The sequence below is a fragment of the Portunus trituberculatus genome, chromosome 37 (genome assembly GCF_017591435.1).
Source record: "Portunus trituberculatus isolate SZX2019 chromosome 37, ASM1759143v1, whole genome shotgun sequence".
In the NCBI taxonomy this organism is placed as follows: Eukaryota; Metazoa; Arthropoda; class Malacostraca; order Decapoda; family Portunidae; genus Portunus; species Portunus trituberculatus.
In genome coordinates, this window is record NC_059291.1 from 8,359,187 (window position 1) to 8,371,686 (window position 12,500).

The window sequence follows — 12,500 nt, forward strand, 5'->3', positions numbered from 1 at the left end:
AAGTGGCTGATCTGTCGCTATTTTTACCAGCTGAGTCTATTTCGAGCAGCGCACCACGTCTGTCGAACCTGTTGCCGCCCCCTCGGCACCTCCACGCCACCTCGTATCGCCTGCCGCTTCAATGCCCACCGCCACGCTGCTCTTCATACTCATACTGTATACCCGCCGCCACTGCAGTCATGTCCAGAAGTCAATTCATCGCATTCGTTTTTATTGTTTTGCGTCTTCCTGCTGTCTGAAGTCGTCCTTCTTCAGTAGACATGCGTAGAAGTCAATATGTCACACTCATTGTCACTGATTCGCGTTTCCAACTCTCTGAAGATTTGGTTAGTCCTTTTAGCTGTCTTGTTGAGGTACTGGCATTTCAGGGGCTCTTTTCTCTTCCCTCTTTATCCTTTTTTTATCTTGTTGTCCTAGGCCATTAACATTCTTACATAAAAAGACTGATATCTTGATGGTCTCAGAGATTAATGGACGGGCACGATATCAGTGGACTTGAGATTGCAGGAATAAAAGAATTAATCATAGTGAAAGTGAGTGAAGGTTACTCCACTTGTGACTTGTGTGTTGATCACATGCCCTCACACTTCATGGCTCCGTCCCTCACGTTCACCGGGCAGGCTGCAGGGGTGGTGATCGTGCGCAAGGATGTGTCACTTACAATTAACATTTTTGTCTTTCTTCTTCTTCTTCTTCTTCTTCTTCTTCTTCTTCTTCTTCTTCTTCTTCTTCTTCTTCTTCTTCTTCTTCTTCTTCTTCTTCTTCTTCTTCTTCTTCTTCTTCTTCTTCTTCTTCTTCTTCTCTTCCTCTTCACCACCAACGCGGCGCTCCTGGTGGTTGTGCTTATCGTTGCTCTCTCTATCGTCTATCGTTATCGCCTCTATCATCATCGCCCTCTGCACGCTTTCCATTGTAGCCAGTCAGTATAGGAGATGGCTGAGGGTGACTCACTAATGACATTCTTAGGGCAAACTCAAGAGGGAACCATTGATCTCTTGAGTACCAGGAGGCGTTTCCATATTCATTCTATAGTTACTGTTTTTGGCGATTTCATACAGCTTCAGAAAGATTTATTGGGATTAGAATAGTAAAGATTCTGGCTATTTTTTTTTTTTCACCTCCATAGATCGTTTCCAATGCAAGTAAAATCGTCTAGTCATATCCAAAAAAAAATCAAGGTAAAAATGCGTCTTAGTTCTGAAGGAGTTAAAGTAGATGGGAAGATTTTCAGCGTATTTATTTATGGTTAGCGTGTTTGTTGCAGGAACTCGATTGTTTAGTGTGTGCGTGTGTGTGTGTGTGTGTGTGTGTGTGTGTGTGTGTGTTGTTGTTGTTTTGTTAGTTGTGGTGGTGGTGGTGGTGGGGGTGGTGGTAGTGGTTTCATAACTATAAACATTCTTTTTTTGCTGCTCCTTTTCCTCGTCTTTCTTCTTCTTTTCTTCTTTGTCTTCTTCTTATTATTATTATTATGATCATTATTGTTATTATCATTATTATTATCATCATTATCATTATTATTATTATTATTATTATTATTATTATTATTATTATTATTATTATTATTATTATTATTATTATTATTATTATTATTATTATTATTATTATTATTATTATTATTATTATTAATGTTATTATTATCATCATTATTATTATTATTATTATTATTATTATTATTATTATTATTATTATTATTATTATTATTATTATTATTATTATTATTATTGATATTATTATCATTATTATTATTATTATTAATATTATTATTATTATTAATATTATTATTATTATTATTATTATTATTTGCCGTCGTCGTTGTAGTTATTGTCTTCGTCTTCTTCGTTATTTTCTTCCTCCTCTTCTTCCTCCTTCTCTTCCGGCATCTCCTCCTCCTCCTCCTCCTTCTCCTCCTTCTTCACTACTTATTACACTTACTCCTACTCGTACTCTAACATGAACAGTATAAAAAAAATCCTCCTCTTCCTCCTCCTCCTCCTCCTCCTTGTGGTTGTTCCTCCCCCGTGATAAGACAAAGCTGGGTGTGTCTGCACTAACCTTGCGTCTCCATAGTAACCCGAAAGGAGGACAGGGACGAAGGCAGAGACACCGAGACTCACCACGCAGGCAGGGGGTAGGTGGGTGGCGCACCCTAAGAGGCAACACGTGTCCAGCTGCTTTCTAAGTCCTTGGTGGCAACTCGGCTGATAGCACATTGACGTCATTGCTGATACATGAGTGTGCATACGTGACATAAAGCTGGAGTGCTGGAAATCTCTTACTGTTGTTACTTCTGCTGTAATTGGCTTAGTTTTTTTTTTATATGTATGTGTAATAGGGGATAACTGGCCAAGGGCAACATAAAACGAAAAAAAAAGGCCCACTTAGTTCTCAGTCCCTCCCTGAGAGAGTTAACCAAAAAAAGTGACAAATGTCTTGAAACCTCCCTCTTAAGTGAAGTCAGGTCATAGGAAGGTGGAAATGCAAATGCAGGTAGGGAGTTTCAGAGTTTGGTTAGGTTAGCTTAACTTAAACTACTTCAGGTTGGTTTAGATAAAGGGGATTCAAAAGTGCTATTTTACGTTTAGGAAAGCTTCAGATTTGGTTAGATTCAGTAAGTTCTTGATAGGTCAAGTTATGTTATCCTTTTGACAGCCACTTGACACACCTCTCCTTAATTACTAATCACTCTGATTTGTCTTTGCTTGTTCTTTAACCACATACAGTCTTTGAACTGAGAGGAAATTACAAAATGTATAAAATGTATTCTTTTTCATCGCTATCTTCCTTGTAGATGCATATAAATACTTCACACATTGCTACTGGTACTGCTGATTATTTTGTGTTGCCGTTATGTTAAGTCAATTCACATTAACCTCACATTCACTACTGGAACACATTTTTACCTTGAGTTTTGGGGGTCATTAGACAATTTTGTTTGCATTAGGAAGGGTCTATGGAAGTCCAAAGATTAATGGCCAAAGTCTTCACAATTTTATTCCCCTCGTAAGTTTCTGAAGCTGTAAAAAATCACCAGACAGTAACGAGAATGAATATGAAAATGTGTCCTTGGTACTGAAGGGGGTTAAGTTAGATTACGTTAACTCCGCTCTTGTTAGATTAGATTATCCCATTACCTCAGCTTATCACTCTCACGGGGCAAGAGAGCGGCGGGTTACACAGGTCAAGATGCCACGTAACATTACCTGGGGAGCCGCGTGCCGAAGGTGAAATTCAGGAAAGATGACCTGGAGGTTTGAAAGGTGGCGGCCCTGCAGGAGGCGTGGGGAAGCTGTCGGGGGAGGGGAGACTGGATGGTAGACAGAGGGGGGAGGGGGTAACGGTGCCCGGCAGGTGGCTTGGCTTGTCTTGGCGACGCTGATAACTTGTATAATTCGAGTTGGATCTCCTTTCCCGCCACGAGCGAGTTAATTAGGTTGTTGTGGTGAACCGCTGGGGCACAGGCGAGGGTCATATGGCGCCTCTCTCTCTCTCTCTCTCTCTCTCTCTCTCTCTCTCTCTCTCTCTCTCTCTCTCTCTCTCTCTCTCTCTCTCTCTCTCTCTCTCTCTCTCTCTCTCTCTCTCTCTCTCTCTCTCTCTCTCTCTCTCTCTCTCTCTCTCTCTCTCTCTCTCTCTCTCTATTTAGATTGACTTACAGTCAATCTATATGCTATTTACAAATAGAATTACAAATGCTCCGCCCTTGTTCTCATCATACCATTGATAGAGTCAACCATCATACATTATTATGAGTAACATTTGATGACAAACTCACTTTTAAAAATCATATCTCCAATTTAGTACTAAAAATATCCAGAATTGCTTCACTATTTTATCAAATAAGAGAACTTATGCCAATTAATGTACTTAGAATCATGTACAATGCACATATATTACCCCACTTACAATACTGTACCCCTATATGGTGTAACACCTACCCAACACATTTACTGCCACTAATCACAATACAAAAGAAAATTATTAGAATTGTAGCGGACACTGAATTTTTTGCTCACACTAAACCCCTCTTTAAAGAACTAAAATTGCTAAACTTCAAATTGGAATTCACATGTATAACACCACAAACAATCAACACATTCAAGTAGTACAACCTAACTACCCTACCCGTACTAGAACTAACCTAAGAATACCTATACATAACCTTACACTTTGTCAACACTCTCTAGCCTTTACAGGTCCCAAAATTTAGAACTCTATACCTAGTCATATAAAAAACTTACCATCAATACATTCCTTTAAAAATAATCTTAAGAAATACTTGATATCTAACTATTAATGTATATGTAGTATATGTATGAATGTACAGACTTGTGTTTGTGTATAAATGTATCAATTGTTGAAATATTAGGTCCAATTGTTGACAAAATGTCCAAGGTACCAAACTGACATGTGAAATAAATTCATGTGATGAGTATGCCAATTTCACATTGCATTGGGATGCAAAATTTACATAATTCCTATATTAAGTATATTTCCTCCGTTTCCTTCTCTTAAAAATTAACATAATCTGTATCTTTGCCTAAAAAGCTTCGGCTTTACATGGGCTGCCATTCATTCCTATATATTTATATGTTGTTTAAAATTGTAAAAGTTTGGCATAATAAAGTGTTCAAGTGTTCAAGTTATCTCTCTCTCTCTCTCTCTCTCTCTCTCTCTCTCTCTCTCTCTCTCTCTCTCTCTCTCTCTCTCTCTCTCTCTCTCTCTCTCTCTCTCTCTCTCTCTCTCTCTCTCTCTCTCTCTCTCTCTCTCTCTCTCACTTCACTCTTACCTTACTTTTTTTTCACTTACTCTAGTAATGAACACAATCACCAAAACATCAGCCAGCATCTCTCTTGCTTCATTAACCTCGAAAAGGAGGAAATATGACCCTTCTCTAATAAAGAAAAAAAAATAATAATAATAGTAGATGACGAATAAGAAACCCCTAAAGAAAATAATAATCTATCATATCCCGTTCACTTCCTTAGCAATCTGTTCATTTGTTGGCGTTAATTAGTCTATATCACCGAGGTATCTATTTCAGTCCATTAATATTGAGTTCGGAGGGGCGAGACACCTACTTGGTGGGAACACACCTGGATGTATGTGGGTCAGGTGAGTGTGGGCGAGGGTCATGTGTGGGCGGTTACCTGTAAAGACGAGCAGGTAGAAGAGGAGGAGAAGGAGCAGGAAGAGTAGGAGTAGGAGGAGGAGGAATAATGGAGATAGTAGAAAGGGAGGGAAAAGGAGACAGAGAAACTGTGATAACAAGGAGAGAAGAGAAAAGGGTTTAAAGAAAATTGATAACGCAGAAAGAGAAAGAATAGAGAGAGGGAGTGAGAGATCAAAAGACATGAGGAATAAGAACGGAAGGAGGAGAGCGATGATTTACAGAGACGATGAAAGAATAGATGGAGTAAGAGGAGGGTGATGAAAATAGAAACTGGAAGGGAGTGAGGGAGAAAAATGTCAAGGAAGATAGTAAAATGGGTGAACAGGGGAAGGAAGGAAAGGTACAAAGAGAAGAAGAAAAAGTGGAGGGAATAAGAGGGGATGGAGAGAAAAATGGACATTGGAAGGGTGAGGAGAAAAAAGAGGTAAAGAAAATAGAAAAAAAAGAGTGAAGGAAATATAAATAAGAACACGAATAACAATTACAATGAATGACAATTAATTAGAGAAAATAAAAAGATTAGTTTTGATCCAGGACACATACCTCTCTTCCTGCTCCTCCTCCTCCTCCTCCTCCTCCTCCTCCTCCTCCTCCTCCTCCTCCTCCTCCTCCTCCTCCTCCTCATTCTTCCACACTCCTCATCCACCACCACCACCACCACCACCACCATCACAACAACCGTTGCCTTCCCCTGGGGGCATGTCTTGCGGGGCCGAGGGGATGGCGGCGCCCTGGGGCACGCCATATCATTAATCTCAAAGCAACGGGGAGCTCACACCCTCTCACCCCCCATCCCCCACCCACACTGTAATCATAATCAGTACTGCATTGATGACTGAGAGAAAAAGAAGGAAGCATCCATATTCGGTCGCGCCCACGGGGTACTCACACGCTCGCGCAGCGGGGGATGTTATTTGTGGGGCCGGGACAGGGCAGGGTGGGGCGGGGAGGTGCAAGCAGGGGTTGGGCGGGCTGGAGTGGAGGTGTTGGGATGAAGAACAACATTGAAAAGTATTTCTCTTTCAATAATTCGTTTTCATGTGTTGTTATAGGTGTTAGTTTGGTTAGTTAAGGTGTGGTGCGAGGCGTGCAGGTGTGCAGCTGTGAGGCGTGCAGGAAGGATAAGGTTTAAAAGCACTACTCTCTTAATAATCTCTTCCCAGGAGTTGATACAAGACAGGTGACTGCGGGGTTAATTAGCGTCTTTCTCTCTTTAATTGAAGAACAAAAACACGGTTTACTTCTTCATACAAAATTATATTTATTTACTTAATTTACATGATGATATACATACATATATATATACACACACTGACATCGAGGGAAGGAGAGAGAGGAGGAGGTGGAGGAGGAGGAGGAGGAAGTTATGTTATGATGTTCCTCTTGCTTGCTGGAGAAAATGAGACAGAAAGAAGATTGACAAGAAGCAGTGCAGCGGCATGTTACATCTTCTGCCTAACCTTCCTTCTGGCTCTTACCTTCCATTTAAACACGAAACTGAAGTAGGAGGAAAGTTCGATGATAGACGCGACTAAACGTGACCAGGAAGAAAGTTATATGGTCGCAATCTAATAACATCTCTCTCTCTCTCTTTCTCTACCTCTCTCATCTCCCTTTCGTCTTATACCCTCAGGAGCTGAAGAAAGAGGAATGGATGATAGATAATGTAATTAGATGTAACTTTATACTATGCTGGATGTCATTCAGTGCGATGTAGCAATGAAACTTCTATCTATCTATCTATTTATCTATCTGTCTATCTGTCTATCGCTCGGTCTCCTATAATCAAACGTGGCTACATATGTAATGCAAGATGAGCGTAGTTGGTGTATATGGCGGGGTTTGGATGTGGCATGTGTGAGGTGCTGACGGTCTCCACGCCTCTCCTAACTGGGGCGTGGACAGGGGCAGGAGCAGAAACAGGAGCAGGGGCAGGAGCAGGTGTAGGTTCAGAGGTTGTGACAGGGGCAGCAGTGGGGTGAATTTCTCTCTCCCTTGGTCCATTCGGTGCATCATTTTCCTGCAAGACACACAGTAGTAGTAGTAGTAGTAGTAGTAGTAGTAGCAGTAGAGGTGGTGGTGGTGGTGGTGGTGGTGGTGGTGGTTGTAGTGGTGGCAATAGTGGCAATAATCATTATGATTTCGAATATTATGCATATGTGTGTGTGTGTGTGTGTGTGTGTCTCAGGTGGTAACACAAGTGACTGCACCTAATAGTAGTCACCTGCGCACGCTCCCGCGCACACACACACACACACACACACACACACACACACACACACACACACACACACACACACACACACACACACACACACACACACACACTCTCTCTCTCTCTCTCTCTCTCTCTCTCTCTCTCTCTCTCTCTCTCTCTCTCTCTCTCTCTCTCTCTCTCACTCACACAGCTTATTGAGATTAGTCTGTTTTTTCTCAGCTGATGAGAGAGAGAGAGAGAGAGAGAGAGAGAGTGCACCCAGTGATGTCTGTCCTGGCCTTCTACGCTTTCTCTACCACCCTGCGAGCGGTGATAAGATAATAATTCTCTCATTCTTCCTCGTCTGTCTCCGCCACAGTCATCATCTTTTTTGTATTCAGCGTTTCCCCAGTGTCTGTATCTCGTCACGTGTGGGCGGTTTAGCTTTTCTCATTCACTTTTCCTTAGTAGATTCCATTCTTCTTATCTGCTTCTTTTTTACGTGTCTGCTTGCATTGTGTGTTCCTACATCCTTATCTTTCCTCTCTTCTCATTAATTTCTTATAGTTCTCTCTTTCTCTCTTTTCTTTAACTCTTTGCTTCGTTTGTTTCATAAATCTGTCTGTCCTAACGTTCCATTTTCTTAAGTTCTACCCTTTCCTCGTCTATGTTTCTCGTCTCTCCCTCCTACTTCTCTCTTTTTCATCTCATTTTTTTCTTTTTCCTTTTTTTTTTTTTGTGCGTCTGTCTCTTTCCTTTCAACCTCCCTTCATCTTCTATCTCGTATTATTCTCTCTTGCATTTGTCTCTCCTTTCCTCTCCTAACTTTTTCTTTCTCACTGTTTTCCAGCATCACCAGTAAACTCCATTTTTCGTCTCTATACCTCTGCTTTTCTTACCTACTTACATCTACCTCCCCTGCTCATTTCCCAAGTATATTTCCCTTCTTCTCTTCTATCCACACACCAGTCTGTTCCTGTCTACCCACCGCTTCTCTGCTCACCTTAGCCACGGCCTCTTGGTAGGTAGGAGGCGGCATCTCCTCCACTGCTTCAACGTAGGGTGGAGGCTCGTCATACCAACAGCTGCTACTCCTTCTGTCTTGCGGGTTCTCCTCTTCTTCCTGGTCCTCTCTGCTCCTCCGCCAACAGCACCTTCAGGAAAGAGACTAGTGGTTAGGGGGAGACTGTGATAGTTGTAGTTGTGTTAGAGGTAATGGTGAGGGTGGTAGTAGGTGTTCTGGAGTTACGTTGCGAGTGTGGGAAGATTGTTTTGCGAGTAAGGTGAACGAGGTGGTGGTGGTGGTGGTAGTGGTGGTGTTGGTGGTGGTGGTGGTGGTGGTAGTGGTGTGTGGGTTGTTGTATGGTGTGATGTATGGTAGGTTCTCTCTCTCTCTCTCTCTCTCTCTCTCTCTCTCTCTCTCTCTCTCTCTCTCTCTCTCTCTCTCTCTCTCTCTCTCTCTCTCTCTCTCTCTCTGACCATTTCACCTTCAATCTTTTCTTTTCATTTTTTCTTCTTATTCTTTCCTCCCCCTCCTCCTCCTCCTCCTCCTCCTCCTCCTCCTCCTCCTCCTCCTCCTCCTCCTCCTCCTCCTCCTCCTCCTTCTCTTCCTCCTTACTTCCTGGAGATGAACAGGTGGAAGATAGTGAGGCATATGAGAAAGATGCAGGCGCTGATGAAGAGACGTATAAGCCACGTAACTAGCATCGTCACCAGGTCCTCCTTGCAGCCTCCTGGTGACCGAGAGAGAGAGAGAGAGAGAGAGAGAGAGAGAGAGAGAGAGAGAGAGAGAGAGAGAGAGAGAGAGAGAGAGAGAGAGAATGGGTTTGATTAAGTACATAAAAATATTAACACATCAACTTCCCTTTTTTCTTCCTTCTATTCGGTCTGTCTATCTACTTATCTATCTATCTATTTATTCTATTTATCTATCCATCCATCCATTCTTCCACTCAACCACTTATTCATTTAATTACGTATCTACTTACCTAATTCTTTATATATTTGTCTATTATTCTACCTATCTATCCATCTGTCTTTCAAACCATATAACGATCTAACCATCTACCATATGCGTGTATCGCCATCTACCTTCCTACCCATCCACACATCACCTGGTCACTTCACCGCCTCACCGCTTTACCTGAATCATTGGGCATGTAATTCTCCAAGCAGACGCACCTCCCGTTCTGACACTGCAGGTTGAGTTGTGTGAAGCAAGTCGGGCTGGGGGTGAAGGGACCGCAGGTGGAGTTGTAGAATCCAGGCAGCTCTGACGGAGTAGAAGACGAAGGTGAAAGAAAGAGAGATTTGCGCGTTTCATAACGATTAATGACTTGATACGTGTCTGGTTCAGAGAAAGGTGTGCTTTGGTGGGTTATGGAACTATGGCAATGGACGGTCACGTTTATCAGTACCAGTGTTAGCTGCATGTTGCTGATGATAGCCTAACGCAACACACCGCAAACCAAACACTTCACAATAGGTTACCAGATTATCAGCACTACTAATCAGTCATGCAGCCTCATCATGCACATTACCACTTACGCCAGCTACCCAACACACACACACACACACACACACACACACACACACACACACACACACACACACACACACACACACACACATCAATTCGTTATTTCATCACCTACCCTGTAGTTTTCATAAGCTTTAAAACAACATAGTAACTCATTCAAACACATCACTCACTGACAAAGAAAACGAGAATTATTTGTGACTAACTATAATAGAAAGCTTGGTTTTACAAAATAATATATTCTTAGTTTTACAGTACCCTAGTCTGTATATGGCCTGATAGAAGCGTGTCACTGCAAGACGTGACCGTGTTAAGGCTTTTGAAGGTGTTTAGATAACGTAAAGTAACCAGGCTTTACTCTCTTCCCAAAGTCAGCCACGCAATCAATCTAATCTTAAGGAGAGAAATGCTCTTGTTACTGTGAATGGAATGTAACTTAACCAAACAGTACAACTACCACCACCACCACCACCATCATCACCACCACCACCAGTACATGTACTACTACCACCACCACAACCATTTCCAGTCACGTTGTAGGCTAGTAAACTCAAACACCACTACGTGATAACATGCACAATCACTGCTGCTCGTGATGAAATAGCACTGTCACCACCAGAATGTGATGAAGAAATACTGCCACTATAGTTTTTTTTTTTTTTTCTCAATGAACAGAAATGTGTCACTTGTTCCTAAATCATCATGATCTCCAAAATCCTTAATTCGTAACGACTGCGACACATCAGGGAGGTTTTCAGGACGGAGGAAAGAACAACTGTGATCTTAACTTGAAAGATTTACAATTAACATGTTTTTTTCTTCCAATTTAACTACTTTTACAGTTGAAGCAGTTCGATGTTAACTCCTTCAGTACTGGGACGCTTTTTACCATGAGTTTCGGATACAAATAGACGACTTTATTGTCATAAGGAAAGGTCTATGGAGGTCAGAAAATTAATGGCCAGTCTTCACTATTTTAATTTCACTCAGGTTTCTGAAGCTGTATAAAATCACCAAATAGTAAGCAGAGTTAATATAAAAACGCGGCATAGTACTGAAGTGGTTAAGTCGCGGGAATTTGAGGGATGGAGGCAAGAATAACTGTGATCTCTACTTAATAGATCTACGCTTGACATAAAGTACTAATCTTTTTAACAGTTTTATTATTCATTGCCAAGAATCACAGAGATTTGAGGGATAAAGATGAGAAAATTATGATCTCTAATTAATAGTTTCACGCCTAGATATTATATTCATCCAAACTAGTGTTACGACGGTTCATTTGCAACAACAAAAGAAAGTTAGTATGAATGCGCAGGAGACTAAAGCAAACCATACTGAAAGATGAGTAAAATATTAATGGTGTGTGTGTGTGTGTGTGTGTGTGTGTGTACTAGGGACAGATGTAGCTGATAGTAGGGCTTAGTGGTGAGTAGTATCGACAAGAGTGGTAGCAGCAATTAGGAGCACGTAATGCGCAATAAGTCACCAGCATTGCCAGTAACACCAAGCCAAGACACGATTTGTTTGATCTTTTCTAGAGAGAGAGAGAGAGAGAGAGAGAGAGAGAGAGAGAGAGATTAAAGAAAAAATGTGTTCTCTCTTCATTATTACAGTGTCTGAGGAACGTGAGCTAGGTAGCACACACACACACACACACACACACACACACACATGCTTGACTCACAATCGAGAGGGCCGGGTTCGTGTCCCGGAATGCTGCGAGGCAAATGGGCAAGCCTCTTAATGTGTAGCCCCTGTTCACCTAGCAGTAAATAGGTACGGGTTGTAACTCGAGGAGTTGTGGCCTCGCTTTCCCGGTGTGTGTTGTGTGTGATGTGGTCTCAGTCCTACCCGAAGATCGGTCTATGAGCTCTGAATTCGCTCCGTAATGGGGAAGACTGGCTGGGTGACCAGCAGACGATCGAGGTGAATTACACACACACACACACACACACACACACACACACACACACACACACACACACACACACACACACACACACACACACACACACACACACACACACACACACACAACCGTAACGTAAGTAAAATATCCACAAAATCCGTTGATATGATACTATTACTTCGTGTGTGTGTGTGTGTGTGTGTGTGTGTGTGTGTGTGTGGCGGGAGGACCAGTTATATACCGTTCCCTGTGACATATCAAATGTTTCAGGAGAGAGAGAGAGAGAGAGAGAGAGAGAGAGAGAGAGAGATATCCTGACTGGTTCTATCATGGCCTTACAATTTCTCCTTGGGATCTTGTTATCTCTTTAAACGTGGCTCCCTGTAAGCTTTCACTGATCCTTTGTTGACACTGAAACTCACACTGTGACATTACTTGTTTGTTTATACCAGGCGGAGTGTTGCGAGTGTTATTATCAGTGTTGTTGTTTTGTGTTCAATCGCGTAAGAATGAATAATGCTTTGGAGAGTTGTGTTACCAAATATACTACGCGTCAGATAATTTTATACCAGTGGAAGGTTTGCTAGTGTGTTTCACTGTTTGATCTGCTGCAGTCTCTGACGAGACAGCCAGACGTTACTCTACGGAACGTGCTCAGAGCTCATTATTTCCGATCTTCGGATAG

The 12,500-nt window shown here is 41.9% G+C and overlaps 2 protein-coding genes across 2 annotated transcripts in view; one reads left to right on the top strand and one right to left on the bottom strand.

Annotated features, from left to right (window-relative positions):
- The window catches only part of LOC123514264, a 64,813-nt gene that overhangs the window by 41,283 nt on the left and 11,030 nt on the right, over positions 1 to 12,500 (top strand). The gene's annotated exons all lie outside the window — the stretch shown is intronic.
- Positions 6,414 to 12,500, bottom strand: part of LOC123514263 — an 8,328-nt gene continuing 2,241 nt past the window's right edge. The window contains exons 2-5 of the mRNA XM_045272024.1: positions 9,508 to 9,636; positions 8,983 to 9,097; positions 8,368 to 8,518; positions 6,414 to 7,187 (exon numbers count right to left, since the gene is read on the bottom strand). Of these exons, the coding sequence (XP_045127959.1) occupies positions 6,963 to 7,187; positions 8,368 to 8,518; positions 8,983 to 9,097; positions 9,508 to 9,636 (620 nt within the window). The 3' untranslated portion in view covers positions 6,414 to 6,962. The remainder of the gene's footprint in view (positions 7,188 to 8,367; positions 8,519 to 8,982; positions 9,098 to 9,507; positions 9,637 to 12,500) is intronic.